Here is a 16,046-nt window from a genome sequence, read left to right as displayed (position 1 = left end):
ACCCAAGCAAAGGGGAAAACACGTATTATGACAAACGATTACTGATGCCAGGACTATAATGATGACTATCTCTGCTATTAACAATTATTCTTGATGTTGTTGTGAATTAAGATTGAAACTAGGACAAGAGATACCGGACAGACGATGCGTGCCGAGAGAAACCGTGTGATCCTGGCCTCGTGGTGCATAAGATGGATGGCCACAATTTTATCGGTTCTGTATACGCTCTGGGTGTTAACTAACGAAACAGACTTTACTTTAACTGAAGACTCTGACACTAATCTTGTTCGCATGCGTCGTGACATCCAGGGAGTTAAACCGAATAGCGCACTAGACTCAGTTGCAGGAGTTTGCCAGTTTGTTGACAATTGTTGTACGTATTCACCACAACAGGATTAAACCTTTAAGATCAGACAATGGGGACATAGAACAATAGGGGAGAGAAAAGTAGGGGGTAAGGATTTAGAGTTTCAATAACACTGTTAAAACATTTGAGCAAGCAGCACGATGGTGAATGAAATAATTTCTACTGTGAGTCTCTCAATAACACAGCAACAAGACAAGAGGACACAAGGCGAAAGACAACAATGTTCCAGCGTCTCAGATAGTGCCTCATTGCGACCGGAAAAGCATGATGGTCCCTCTGTTGAAGATCGACCTAGGATATCGAAGACACCTAAAGAAACTGATTGACGATATCCCTATTTGTTAAAAATGTATAATTATGTAACAAACTATGGAAAAACATGTGATTTGAATTAATGATGGAAATGATACCTACTTCATTTGTAATGAGTAGTTAGACATAGCAATGAGAAACCTATTTGGATATTTTCTCCTTTAAACAACAAAGGTTTTTATCCAAAGAAGGTGATCATTAATCAGAGTAGTTAACCACAAAGTGACCTTTTACTCATGCCAAGTCAATAGTGGAGTGAGATGTTTGTTCACTTTGTCAGGCCACATGACTGGGAACTTGCATTTGTCCATGGGAAAAGTCATTTAAAGACGATTCCGGGGGAGGAATGCAGGATCTCAACCATGTGGAAAGAAAGAGAAATAATTAAAGTTACTATCCATTAGAGAAGAAAAAAAAGAGTGGGCTGATAGGATGCATTTTATCATTGTGCTTAGGTAAACCCTGAATACTTTAATCATTGGTGATTATCAGCAAGTTGTAATATCTAAAGTGCTGACACAGAACTGCAAACTCTCTGTCTGTAACTGGACCTGAGCCAAATATAGAGACCACAGCTAGTGGGGACCAGCATAGAACCTGGGTCAATAGGTCAGTATATTTAGGACCAGCCAGTCAGCTGACCAGGGTCAGGTAGCTGGGTTGTCAGGATAATCAGCCACTTTTGGGAGATGGGGACTTCTCGTCAACAACCCTACCTAGACTCAACGGAGCCCTGTCTTTGGGAATGATTTGCATGACAAACAGCTGGCTGCTTGATCAGCAACTTTTGCCTATATCAAGCCGCTGCAAAGTGTCATTAGGTGTGTGCCTCTCACCGTTGCTTGCCGTGTGTTGAGAGAGGCTGACCCAGCGCTGTATGGGAATAAATCTATCTTAATTGTCTACCTTGAGCATTAATTCATTATCATAAGGAAGCAACACATCTCGGCCTGCCGCCCTTCACCTGACATTCATCTTATCATATGTGTACCATCATCCGCTGTCAAACGCCACAGGTAATAATTGATTTATGATTGTACATTTCTGAAATGCTCGACTGTCATGCAGCGTTGCGTTACTGTAACGTTAGACACAGCACAGACATAAAAGCGATTTTTTTTGGTTATGCTTGTTATAAATAAAACGTCTATAATGCATTGTAATGACATTAAACTAAGATAATAAGATGGTTATCATAATTTTTTAAATCTTTATAGATAGAGCGACATAAGATTTCTGTAGATGATTCGCAATGCATCCTGGAATCAAGGGGTAGCGTACCCCTATGGCTTCGAAGCTAGTCTGGTCCTGGAATCGCTCGAAACGAAGTCATAGTTAGCCCTCGAAATGAAGCCATGGCTCGATGAAATATGAATTGGGACAGCCCTCCCCCTAAACGTGAACGTGCAAATCAAGCCATAGGGGTGAAAACGAAGTCATAGGGGTGAATTGGGATTGGCCCTTAAGCTTTCACTTTTGGCCATGCGTCCGGGATATATCACACAGCACTGAGCGTGATTGAGCTGTGTCTTTTCAACTACAGCATTGCAGAGTACAGCAGTGGAGACACGCTCAGGTGAACCGGCCCAGAATGCACTTCAGAGGCCCCGGGGGCCTCCTCCTGAGACGCAGTCCTTCCGGAGGGATCCGAAGGTCACCGCGGTAAAAAGTTTCAAGGTTACACAAGATCTGTGTCTAACACTACTACCACAGTGTCTAGTCAGTATGAGCCAGTGGAGGCTGGTGGAGGTAGAAATCGGAGGACGGGCTCATTGTAATGCATGGAACAGATTGAGGAACGATATCAAACACGTGTGTGATACCATTCCTCTTACCATCCCTTGCATTACAATGAGCCCGTCCTCCGATTTCTACCTCCACCAGCCTCCCCTGGTGTAAGCAGCTGGTTCTAGTATTTTAGCTACTGCCGGTAATCATAGTGGATTGAATAATGTTATTAAAACAGTAGGACCCCAGTATCATCAGATACGGTGCTAGCTCAATGATAACAGGATAAGGTAAATTAATACAATAAGTAATGTATTATCGGTCATGAAGATTTAACACCTTAAGGACAGCAGCATCTACTGGGTCAGTCCAGCTAACTGCAAGGGCTGCCTTAACAGATGGCCCTACAGCTTTAATGGCGTCACTTTGTGTAGTGGGTGACGGATGGAGGGGAGGAGGGGAAGAGGGGGGAGGAGGGAAAAAAAAGCTATTTTCATTTCATTACCAATATAACAGAGTAATGCTGCCGATCTGGAGGCTTAAAGCTGGGGAAAATTCAGGGCAATCTCTCATTCCCCCTGGTCTAGATACATCCTCCTCTTCTCTTTTCTTCTCTCTCTATCTCTTTCTCACTCTCACTCTCATCCTCCTCTCTCTCCCTCTCTCTCATCCTCCTCTCTCACCCTCCCTCCCTTCCTCTCCCACTCCCCCCCCTCCTCTCTCTCTCTCTCATCCTCCTCTCCACCCACCCCCCCCCCCCCCCCCGCCCCCGCCCTCGCAGCCTGCCTCTGCATCAGGACTGGTGTAGTTGTCACAGATGTAAGCACACATGATGCAGCCAGTGACACACATTGTTGGCCAGCTGGCCCACAACTACTACAGCAGCACTAGAGCAGTGATGAGTCGTGTGCACAGGGATTATCTCCTAGCATGCCTTCCTTTCACCTACCCTTTCCTTACCTCCCCAGGGGGGTGATGAGGGTGGGGGGGTTGGGGGTGATGAGGACGAGGAAGAGTAGGAGGAAGAATTTATGAAAGAGAGGATGTATGACATACAGATATTGACAGTGTGTGAGTCATCAGCAATACCCATCTCACACAGTAACACTATAGTGGCCACAGTAGCAGCTAACAGTGGAGATGTTAGCCTTCAGTATAGTAGCCACAGTAGCAGATAACAGTGGAGATGTTAGCCTTCAGTATAGTAGCCACAGTAGCAGCTAACAGTGGAGATGTTAGCCTCCAGTATAGTAGCCACAGTAGCAGCTAACAGTGGAGATGTTAGCCTTCAGTATAGTAGCCACAGTAGCAGCTAACAGTGGAGATGTTAGCCTCCAGTATAGTAGCCACAGTAGCAGCTAACAGTGGAGATGTTAGCCTCCAGTATAGTAGCCACAGTAGCAGCTAACAGTGGAGATGTTAGCCTCCACTATAGTAGCCACAGAGGCAGCTAACAGTGGAGATGTTAGCCTTCAGTATAGTAGCCACAGTAGCAGCTAACAGTGGAGATGTTAGCCTCCAGTATAGTAGCCACAGAGGCAGCTAACAGTGGAGATGTTAGCCTTCAGTATAGTAGCCACAGTAGCCGCTAACAGTGGAGATGTTAGCCTTCAGTATAGTAGCCACAGTAGCCGCTAACAGTGGAGATGTTAGCCTCCAGTATAGTAGCCACAGTAGCAGCTAACAGTGGAGATGTTAGCCTCCAGTATAGTAGCCACAGTAGCAGCTAACAGTGGAGATGCTGACACTGAACCCCAAATTGCTCCCGGGCCGGCGCCTTGCATGGTAGCTTGCCGCCATTTGGTGTGTGAATGTGTGTGTGAATTGGTGAATGAGAGGCCATTGTAAAGCGCTTTGCAATAAGGCGCTATATAAGTGCAGTCCATTTAGGTGCTAGCCTCTAGGACAGGGGTCGGCAACAGGCGGCCCGTGGGCCATTGCTGGCCCATCACCAATAATATTTGGCCCAGCAGATTATTTTGAGAATTTACTTTTCTTTTCCTTTTTCACAATATCGGACCGACAGTCCCACATAGCGCCTATAATGTCCGAATAGAGAATCGACCTCCACCTGAATAATGCTTATTGTACTTTTATCCATGTTGAGAGTGAATGACACAGGGACAGACAATCAGGCAGCGAAGCGCACTGACGCTGAACCCCTCATGGTGAATCATAAGTAGGCGGACAACGCGTGGTGCTGAAATAGCCGACATGCGGTGTAGGTTATTAAATACAATAATGACAGGCTTGGTACTCACTTAATGTGAAAAGTGGCATCTCCCATCGGTTTTTGCCGATATCTTGCTTGATATCTGGTGATATGGACGTCACTTTAATCCGCAGGCAGTTCTCAAGGTTTTTATGCATCAATCGATTCCTCTTGTGCGTCTTTATCACATTCATTGACGAAAAGGACGACTCACATGTATAGAAAGGGAACATTGTGAGCACGTAAAATGTGAGTCTCACAACGGCTTTGCATTGATGAAACCAGGTAGGATGAACGTATAGTTCGCTGTCCATTCCTCTTTAAATGCCCTGTTTTCACTGTCAACTTTCCTCTTTAGACCTTTGGAGAGTGACATGATGTTTCTCTTGCTAGCTAGCAGGTTAAATGTTTAGCTAACTTCACCCGACACGCAAACAACCAATCCAATAATAATGTGACCTTGTCTGGGAGGAGGGGGGAATAATTATCAGAACAAAAGTATGTTAAATCATTATTAGAATAAGTTAGGCTGCGCTACATCGTCAGTCCACACATTTATTATTCAAAAATATGGAAAAGGGTGAAACTACGTTTCAACGTTGTTGAGAATCACAACACAAACTCGCTAGTCAAGCCAAAATACTGTAACGTAATCGATTGGACTGCTACCTAGTTAACTAGAACACTACTTTACATTGTTAGCAGGCTCACAAAAAAAGCTGTGTTAGTTGACTAGCGATGTGTACATTTTTTGAAAGAAAAGTCAAAGCATTAGAACGTGTCACATTTTTTAACAATCAATTACTTAAATTAGCCTTTGATTATGTTCAGGCCCGCCATCTAGTGGCTCAATTTTTTGGCCAAACTTAGTTGCCGACCCCTGCTCTAGGATATAGCGACAGTAGCACAGTGGAGATGCTAGCCTACAGGATAGGAGCAACAGTAGCAGCTACAGGGAAAGACAAACTACTGCACATCATGTATACTGCTGTAGTCTGTGTGATTCAACCACCAAGTTGTTGTTGATGAAAACCAACCATATTAAAAGTAGGCTGCTCATTCGATCTTTACACAGAGGAAGCCTTTTCAACAAAACTGCTAAAATACCAGCCCCTAATCACACTTCATAGTGGCCTTGGCTTCAGGCAAATTGCAGGCCGCTCAAAGAAAAAAGCCAAGCAACTTGCAAGATATTGTTCTGTGTCAGCTGTTATGGGAAGCTTAGCTGTGTGGCAAGTATATCAATGACAATCTGTATGACCTTTGTTTTTTGGGGTTCTTTGACGTAAGGCTTTACTGTGAACACAAATAACAAGCAAATATTTGTGTGTGTGTGTGTGTGTGTGTGTGTGTGTGTGTGTGTGTGTGTGTGCATGCACTTGTGTCATGAGGTATTGTCGTCGTCCGTCCCCCCCCCCGAGGCATTGCCTTGATGTGTGACATTGATGTGATTGTTGTCCGAGAGACCAGAGACAACACAAACAATGAGTTCACACATCACTGTCACATCATGTTCTCCATCACACTCCAACACACTGACACCGCTACATGAGACCTCATGATGTTATTACCCAATGAAATACTTCATGACTTAAGCATAATGTAGCGTAATTACGAGTCGGAGGAGATACGCTTAGAACTGTAATTCATTAAATAATCAAGCCATTTCCGTCTTACTAAAGGGTATGAAGAGGAGAGAGAGAGAGAGAGAGAGAGACTGTGGATTTTGGCACCGAGTACTTAGAAACTTTACATTAATCGTACATGAATGGATATGATGTCCTCTGTAGAGAGTCAGCGTGGCGGGGTGCTGAGAACTCATCATTAATATCTCACATGGCAGCCATCTTCACAGCCGAGAGGACGGAAGAGAATGCAGCCAATAGGTAAACTAATTCAGAACACAAGTGAAGAACACAGCGTCCAAAATATGCACATCAACCAAGTACAGTACCAGTCAAAAGTGTGGACACACTTCAATTGATTGCTATTACAGTCCTGTACTGTACTGTACTGTACTGTGTGTACCCTCTGCAGTGAATCAGTCAATAGTCAATTTACTTGATTAGAGTGTAATAATGCAGCATTCCTCCTCATGAATTAACCTCAGTAGATGAGGACGTCCCTGCGTGGAGAGGGTTACGTCATTGAGAGAGCGGTTAGCATGGATGGATAATGACATATAACATCAATGAGTCATAGACAACAGCGGGGGTAAGAACGCCTGCGAGCACACACACACACACACACACACACACACACACACACACACACACACACACACACACACACACACACACACACACGCGCGAGCACACACACACACACACACACACGCACACACACACATACACATACACACACACACACGCACACACACACATACACACACACACACACACATGCACGAGCACACACACACACACACACACACACACACACACACAACATAATCTAAATCAAGCACCACAAAAAAGAAAAATCAAATATTCGAAGCCACTTCAAAAGGCATTTTTGCCCAGGTCTGCTCAGCAGTGTCAAAAGGCAGAGGTAGAAGGGGTGGTTTCATTGTCTACAGACAAACCAAACCACTGGCTGGTTGTTTTAGTGCTAGAATATTAAACAAGGCCACATTAGGAAGAGAGTGTGAAGTGGTTAATCAAGCATGAGCACGACGACTCGCCAGCTTTTAACGCTGTAATATTTACATTAACATGTCAGGAAGATGAAAGTTCTCGCATCGGCCAATCCTGTGGCTCCATATTGTCCACCTGCCCCCCTCTGATAGGACGCCTAGTCCTCCTTGGTGTTAGGAACAGACAACTGTCATGTCCTACACCACCTTATCTGTGTCAATACACTGCTCTAGGCACTCATCCACAGCACAGAGAGAGAGAGAGCAGGAGGGGAGGGAGGGAGGTAGGGGGGAGAGAGGGAGGGAGGGAAAGAGAGAGAGGGGGAGAGAGAGAAGGAGGGGGGGGGGATGGGGAGAGAGAGGGAAGGAGAGAGAGAGAGAGAGAGAGAGAGAGAGAGAGAGAGAGAGAGAGAGAGAGAGAGAGAGAGAGAGAGAGTGTGACACACAGATGGAAAAAAAATGAATAGAGATTTTTGGCTTGAACCAGAAGCAAGTTCAATGAACTCAAACGAAGTACATTCTGCCAGCACGCTTCAGAGCTCTATAGGGGCAGCTTTCCACTGAAATCCAATATTGGAGCTTCTGTAGCTACTGTAGAAACTTTGATTTCTCCGACTGTCGATCCCTGTAGACCCTTGCTCCCTCCTCCCTCCTCCACCCCTCCATGCCTTCATTCCTTCACTGCGCTTTTCCACACTCCACAAACCTCCTAAGGACATCTCTGATGCCAGTTGGCCTCGAGGAGGAAGCACTGACTCACAGCTCCTCTGTAGTAGGGCACAAACACACACACACACACACACACACACATCATCGTCATCATCATCGTCATCATCATCACACACACACCCTCCGGATGTTCAGGGTTCGTCCGGTGGACCCTGCTCTCTATGCAGAGTGAATTGGAGAAGGTTGGTGTGATTTTTCCGAAGGAGGCGTGACATGAGTCAGTGAGAAGTGGTGAAGATCTGAGCAGCTCCAGCTCGGAATTTCAACAGCCAATCCAAGCCCACCCCCCCAAACCCCCACCTTTGATGTTACAGGAACACAAACGCAATGAAACGTTTGACCCCCCACCTGTCATGTCCCCACCTCATTCTCTGCTGGGAGATGCGTGTACAGTGAGGTTTGACAAGGTCAATTAACACTATGACTGATTACACAAAAGCCCTTTCATTTCTGGTGAATGTAGCCTATTATGGCTATTATCTCGTATGACCCTCCATACAGTACAGTACTCGGTTCTGTGTGGGCGAGTCAAAGTCACGCAAGAACCCATTTCTTGGGAACATGGGAGTGACAACAAGGGGATTGATGTTGTGAGATTAACCTTTTACACCGCCGGGAAATTGAATGCAGACGTTTCCATGATTAGAAAAAAAAAAAGGGGGGGGGGGGGGCGATTTGACAACGAAAAAACAAAAGCGGAGCCTAACATACCAAGGTTGTGGCTAATTTAGACTAATGATGTATTGATGCTCTCTCTCTTCTGATTGGATATGCTGATTGATAGCTATTAGGTAGACAGATATTATGATTAATGATCCACAGCTACAGCCGAATGCGATACATTACATACATACGTTATGATGTTAGGTTAAAGATTGTTTATACACGCCTACTGAGTGTCAATGACATCTTTTCTTCAGGGACAATAAAGTTGATCTTATCTAATATTATCTTACTGACTATCACCAATACAGATGAGAAACATACTGTACAGTACGTGAAAGAGACACCTGTACTCCTAAAGGTACAATCTGTAACTGTTATACTAGTCCAAAGTGCTGCCCTGCACCTGTAAACTGGGTGTTCCACATGGTGTACTGTAAGTGCCACTAAATAATTTGACCAAGCCGAAATGCAAGTTCAAGATTGTGCCTTAATGTCTGTGTTTGCCCCAATCCCAGTCTAGAAACCCCTCGCCTCCTATTCACTCTGCACTATAAGTCACTGAGCACATACTGTAGTATAGTACATACATGCAGTACAAAGCACACCATACACACACTGTACTAGAGTATAACACATGGTCATGTTTACTAATACTCACACACACACACACACACACACACACACACACACACACACACACACAAACACAGCACTATAACACATGGTCATGTCTACTCACACTGTACGGTGAGCTCGACCAGCGCCTCGCGGGGTTTGACGTTGAAGCCGTTGTACTGGCTGGTCTGACAGCGGTAGGTGCCGGTCATCTCCCGGGAGACGTTAACGATCCTCAGCATGCCGTCGTAGCTCTCCGTCTGCAGGGCGCCGTCCGGCATGGGCGCCTCCTTGTCCGCCCGTGACCACAGGATGATGGGCTTGGGCTTCCCTGACACCAGACACTGCAGCTCCACTGTCTCCCCCTCCTGGGTCACCAGAGGAGACTTCCCCCGAGGGACCGTCAGCTCTGGAGGGACTGGGGGGAGACAGAGAGGACACAGGGTTGACATGAGGAGGTCTGACAGCAGGTAGGCAGCACCACCGGCTCACCTTCCTGGGTAGTCCAGAGGAGACCTCCCCTGCTGTCAGCTCTGGAGGGACTGGGGGAGATACAGTGACTTTTTTTTTAGATTTGCAACATTTTTTAAACATACTCACCCTCATACAATGTCCAAATAAAGTACTCATGTTTAGTATTTGGTAGACAATTCTTTGCATGCAATAACTGCCTGAAGTCTGTGACCTATTGACCCCATTGGGTAAAGCTCTGCCAGGTCTGTACTGCAGTCATCTTCAGTTGTTGTTTATTTTGAAGTCCTTCTGCCTAAACTCCTCAGGTAATCATCAGGAAATTAAATGCATGTTCAATTGATTCAAATCTCAAGGTTTGGCCAGTCACTCTCTCACCATAGTGATCCGCAAAGCCCCCACCCTGGACTCCTTCAAATCAGCCTTCAAAACCCATCTGTTCACCAAGGCCTTGGGCCCCTAGTCACTGTTTCTGTTTTGTTTTGTTTGTTTTCAGTTTTGTCTGTCTGACCATTTCCTTTAAAATTGTAAAGCGTCCTTGGGTTTTATGAAAGGCGCTATATAAATCCAAGTTATGATTATTATTATTATTATTATTATTATTATTAATCAAGAATTTTCCACCTCCTTGCCCTTGAAAAACTCCCCTAGTTGCTATGGCAGTATGTTTGGCGTCATTATCTTACAGTATTATGAAGCGCCATCCAATGAATTTGGAGGGATTTGAGGGACAAGATTTTTCTGTACACTTCAGAATACAATCTACTGCTAGACATGTTAGCCAGTTCCAGTGGCAGCTATACATGCCCAAACCATACATGCCCAAACCCCTCCACCATGTTTCACAGATCAGGTGGTATGAGGTACATCTTGGACAGTTCCTTTTTTCTCCAAAAGTTCCTCTACTCTGGTGACTCTGGTGACTCTGGTGACTCTGGTGACTCTGGTTCCACCAGACCATTTTCCAGACCTCCAGGCCTTTTACAAACTATAACCTGACCATCTTTTTTTTCATTTTATTGACAGATATAGTAGAGATTTAGACAGGAAGGATGGGTGAGAGAGAGAGGAGGGATGACATGCAGGATATGTCCCCGGGCGGAATCGAACCAGGGACCCTGTGGTTACATGGTCAACGCTTAACCTGCTACGCCACCTAAGCGCCCCCTGGGCATCCTTTTTGAGGATATCTAATGGTTGGCACCTTGCAGTGAAGCCTCTGTAGTTGGGATGGCGGTATTCTGGTAAGTCTAAGGTTTTGGCTATATTTCTGATATATTTCTGATATTTCAGCCTCATAATGGCTTCCTTGACTTTCATTGATGTCTCTTTGGTCCTCATGCTGACAATGCCAATAGCACATGCCAAAGGAAAATGCAAAACCTAGAATCAATCCTAGACATTGACAGCTCGCTTATGCCTGCACAACGATGTGACGGAACACACTTGTCAAGCCCATCTTCCGGTCATTTGGGGGGGAAAAGGGTTGTCATTTCTAAATGGTGATACCAATCTGAACAAAGAAAACATTGAATAAAGGTTGATCATCTCTATGTTTACCTCATAGAAACTGTTTGATTTCAAACCAAACTGTTAGTAGTCAAAGGCAAAGAAGACAAAATGCTTCTGCTTTCCAATTCTTATGGAGGGAATTGTATTTCGCAGCTCTTTTGTTATTGTATAAAACTCCAAGACCTTTTTGTCCTTTTTGCCTCAGCTTCAACATGAACCTTTTCTGGACAACTTCCCAATAGCATTTGGCGATTTGTGTGTATTTGACACGTACAGTTAGGCCCTAAAGCTTAGGCTTACACACTAATGCCAGATAAAAAAGAATGAAAGAAAAACCTCAACGCAGTCTATTGATACAGGATGAATTGCACAAGATTTAGACATTCTTGGTATTCTTATGCAGTTTTATCTTTATTCAACCCACTCACCACCCACCTGCCCTTCATCTACACAATAGTTCATGACCTGAAACTCTGCCACCCCCATGGACATAACCGCTGGGACTGCTGGTTATGAACCAACCCACCATCACGACTGTGTGCCCTGAAGCTCTCGATGATCAAAGTTGATAAGATGTATATTGCGGGACTGGAAGCCTGTTGAAGCCCAGGGCCAGGGCTGACTGAAGCCTGTTGAAGCCTGCCCTCTCCAAGACTTCTCCATCACAGTGGAGAACTCTACTGTAACCTCCTCCCAGACAGCCAAGAACCTTGGAGTTATCTTGGACAACCACCTATCCTGTGCAGAGAACATCACAGCGACAGCACGCTCCTGCAGATTCTTCCACTACATCAGAAGGATGCGTCCATTCCTCACCAGAGAATCAGCGCAACTCTTGACCCAGTCACTGGTCATCTCCCGCCTTGACTACTGCAACGCACTCCTAGCCAGGCCCCCCCCCGCAAAACTTTGTTCTTCTAGCACGATGACTTCCAATGGCCGCTGGCCTGAGCTAGATTACTTTTCCTGCTACAACTGGTCGATTGATGATTCACTTACTTAGTCAAATGTATTGATTGTAAGTCGCTTTGGAGTAAGGCGTCTGCTAAATGCCAAACATGCTGACTGAAGCCTGTTGAAGCCCAGGGCCAGGGCTGGTGACCACTAGGTTACTGTGTGACTCACTTCCTCTCTTCCTTTCGCTTCGTCACAATTACTCTGTGGAAATCCTTTGATTTGACACTGTGTATTCAGGCCAAGTCACCCTGGCAACCTTCCTCCTTCCTCCTCTCTCTATTCCAACCCTGCCTCCCTCCTCCCTCCTCCTTTTTCTTCCTCACCCCCCCCCCCCCCCCCCTCCTCTTTCTCCCTCGCTCCTCTTCTTCCATCCTCCATCCCTCCTCCTCTTCATCTTCCACCTTCCTCTTTCTCAGTCCTTCTCTTCCTCTACCCCACCCCCCCACCCCCCCCTCACTAACAGTGCTATGCATATAACTGTGACATCCTTGTATCAATTTGCCCTTCATCTGCTAGAGCAATCCCTGCTTCGAGGGCAGCGGCGGTACTCAGAAATAAAAGCTATGAATAGAAAACAGCTACAAATATGTAACAGGGAGAGGGAACGCAGTTCAACAAATGGAGATCCTGGGCAAACCTGGTCATTTATTGGGTCTGATAGGCTCCCTTGCTGCAGGGCCCAGAGAGGTTCAGCTCCCCACTGGGTGCGCCAAAGTCATCCAATAGCACCATCTACAACCCAGCCCAATCATTGTGGACGGGCCTGGCTATGCAAAGCTGATAGAAGTTGTTTGTAATGCGTGTTTGAGTATGCTCCGTTGGCCACAGAGACACTTGGGTGACAACAGGGGACCAAACAGCCCAAAAATCTGACAAACCAGTACAGACAGCTAGATAGGCCTGGTTAAAAACACGCATACACACACACACGCGCACACACACACACGCACGCACATACACACACACACACACACACACACACACACACACACATAGAAATGCACACAACACCAAGACACACGTGCACACACCAGCTGAGACTTACATAAGTAGCAGCAGGAGATCTGCACAAGAGAGATGTGTGTGTGTGTGTGTGTGTGTGTGTGCGTGCGCGCGTGTGTGTTTCCAGGTCAGTCCACATTAACATGTCCTACAAAGCTCCTCCACAGCACAAATAGACAATCTATTTCTGGTTGAATTGTTTATGGATTGGAGCCTCTCCACTAAGTAGTTCTAATGCGCACCGACGTTGTAATGGCCGTCTAACTGGCGTTTCTTCCCTTTTCACATCTCGCTGCCAAAATCACCCATGAGAGAAGGGTAGAGGAATAATGACAGGATCCTGTGCTTTTCATTTCAGCATCTCCTACATATCTCTCGTGAATAACAAACTCATTATCTCCAAAATATGACGGTTATTTGGTTGTCTGTACCCTATCAGTTCCCGAGCCAGTGAACACAGTGTGGAGACGGAGTGGATGGAGACTGGTAGCTAATTAAGAGAAAATAACACAGGTTAACCCGCGCTACCAAGGCTGTAAACAATCATTAGGGTTTTAAAGTACGGCATTCATGTGCTAGCAAACATTAGCTGCACATCCACTTCAATTAGTCCTGATTTAATGCTGATTGAATGGACAGATCCCGGTTGATAACAAGCTGGCGTGACCACAATCCTGTTAACACTCCACACTCAGTGTGTACGCTTAAAACACCAACACTGATCTTTATCTGTCAGTCCTGTTAGGACAATGTGTACTTCCCATCATATAGACGAACGAAGGAAAGGAAAAAGGGAGGGACGGAGGGAGGGAGGGAGGGTGGGATGGTAGGGGGGGATGGAGGATGTCTCAAAGACACTCCTCTCCTCCTTTTCTCTCCTACTTCAAGAGTGTTCATAGGTAAAAGGACGCGATGGGTACCTGCCGTGTCTCTTTAACCCATCACGACAGGAGACAAACAGTCTATGCTATTTCAGGAAACCCTACTATTGAGACTAAGCCATGTAAGAAAGGAGGTACGGCTAGAAGGACTCCCAATAGCCTTTGTTCCATATAGGAACTTTAGCCCAAAAACTTTAGCCTGGAACCTGAGCACAAGAGTTCTGGGCGTGTTTCCAATAAGGCATCAGACTTTAGTTAGGCTATCATTCCCAAGGTCCTTATAGGCCGGGGTAAAGTGGGGTAAAGTGGAAGACACTTCAATAAACAAATCAGTCATTCCAAAAAATTGTCACCTGTAGTGGAGGAGACATTCACATCGATGTTGATGTCAATGTACATGTCAATCTACTTTTTTGTTGGTTCCGGAGATGCTGTACTAGACTAACTAGACCATAGGGACAAAGGCAGCTCAAGGATGAGTACACACTCTGACCAGCACTGGCGGAGAAGTTAACGTCTACGTTGCTCCACTTTTCCGTCCGTGCGGGCGGGATGCTCGACTAGACTATCGGAGATGGAGCCGCCGTCCGGCAGGATGAGAACCCAACTCACCGGTCGTGGACGAGATGTTGACGTCGATGCTGATCTCGGGGATCCCTCCGTTCCTCAGCGAGGCCACGCAGGTGTAGGTGCCGAAGTCGGTGAACTTGAGGTCGATGATGTCCAGGTTGGTGGTCCCCGGGGAGACGTCGGGGTCCGTGTGGGTGATGACCATGCGCTCGGAGCTGCGCAGCGGGCGGCCGTTCTTCAGCCAGCCGAACTGGAGCTCCTCCGGGGGCGTGGCCTCCACCTGGCAGGAGATCTTGACCTCGCGGCCGATCTGGATGTTGTCGTCGTTGTGGTAGGGGTCCGGCGTGATCCAGAAGCGACCCTTCTTCAAACCTGGAGAGAGAGAGAGAGAGAGAGAAAGAGAGAGAGAGAGAGAGAGAGAGAGAGAGAGAGAGAGAGAGAGAGAGAGAGAGAGAGAGAGAGAGGGAGAGAAACCCAATTGGAGAGTTGACATTCATCCCAAGACCCATCCCTCAGTTTGCATACAGTTAAAGTGGAGGCTGGTGGAGGTAGAAATCGGAGGACGGTTACTCCCCTGACATAGTTACAGCAAGCACATACACAGTACGTTTATGTGTTACTAAGGAAGTGATCCAGAAGCAACCCTTCTTCAAACGTGCAGAGACATAGTAGCTATAATGTTTAATACTCGGTCTGCGGCATAACGGCCACTAAAGTGGTTCCACTGGGTAATTGAATTGCCCCCTTGTCCTTGGTCACGCACTTCAACTGACTCAGAAAGACAGTCACAGCGGGAGTGACATTCACCAAGACTAATCCTTGAGTTTGTGTACAATACATATGTTAATGGAGCACAGTAGGTGGAGGAAGGGATTAGAGAGTACACCTTTAAGAGCAACAACAGCAGCTAAGTCAAGGATTCAGTTGGAAGGAGTATTATTTCAGATGCGGCTGTTTGAATGAACAAATCACATGAGGATGTTTTGCTTTCTGAGTTAATTCTGACTGTCACAGACGTCTCCCGGAGGACAGACAAACACGCTTCACTACAATGGCCTCATTAAGTGTTTTCCCACAGTGTTATCCATAAACAGCACTTTTCCATATACCTTTAAGTTAAAAAAAATAGCTCCCAGAGCAACTAAAAGCATTGAACATATTCCGGAACATTAGTCAAATATATATTTATTTAATACATTCCCCTGCTGTTAATTTACTTTGACATCAATGGACAACAAATAATCTCGTTTTCAAAAGTCTTTCGCTTTTTCCATCTATTTGGTGATTAATATTTCATATATTCACTATTTGATGAACATAGATCAAGCACACAGCATAACAAAAAGGTCCCAGTTATAATAGAAATGGAACATTTACCAAGTTGGGTGG

The 16,046-nt window shown here is 45.8% G+C and overlaps 1 protein-coding gene across 1 annotated transcript in view; it reads right to left on the bottom strand.

The window, feature by feature from the left end:
• LOC308168647 (MAM domain-containing glycosylphosphatidylinositol anchor protein 2-like) overlaps positions 1-16,046 on the bottom strand; it is a gene marked incomplete at its 3' end in the record, with an annotated part of 167,235 nt that overhangs the window by 61,263 nt on the left and 89,926 nt on the right. Inside the window, exons 7-8 of the mRNA XM_080543250.1 lie at positions 14,700-15,029; positions 9,389-9,682 (exon numbers count right to left, since the gene is read on the bottom strand). Coding sequence (XP_080399376.1) covers positions 9,389-9,682; positions 14,700-15,029 — 624 coding nt within the window. The remainder of the gene's footprint in view (positions 1-9,388; positions 9,683-14,699; positions 15,030-16,046) is intronic.

This window comes from Nansenia antarctica (assembly GCF_963989245.1).
Source record: "Nansenia antarctica genome assembly, chromosome: 1".
NCBI classification, from domain to species: Eukaryota; Metazoa; Chordata; class Actinopteri; order Argentiniformes; family Microstomatidae; genus Nansenia; species Nansenia antarctica.
Note: the sequence above shows the minus strand (reverse complement) of the source record. Positions and strands in the feature narration are given on the sequence as shown.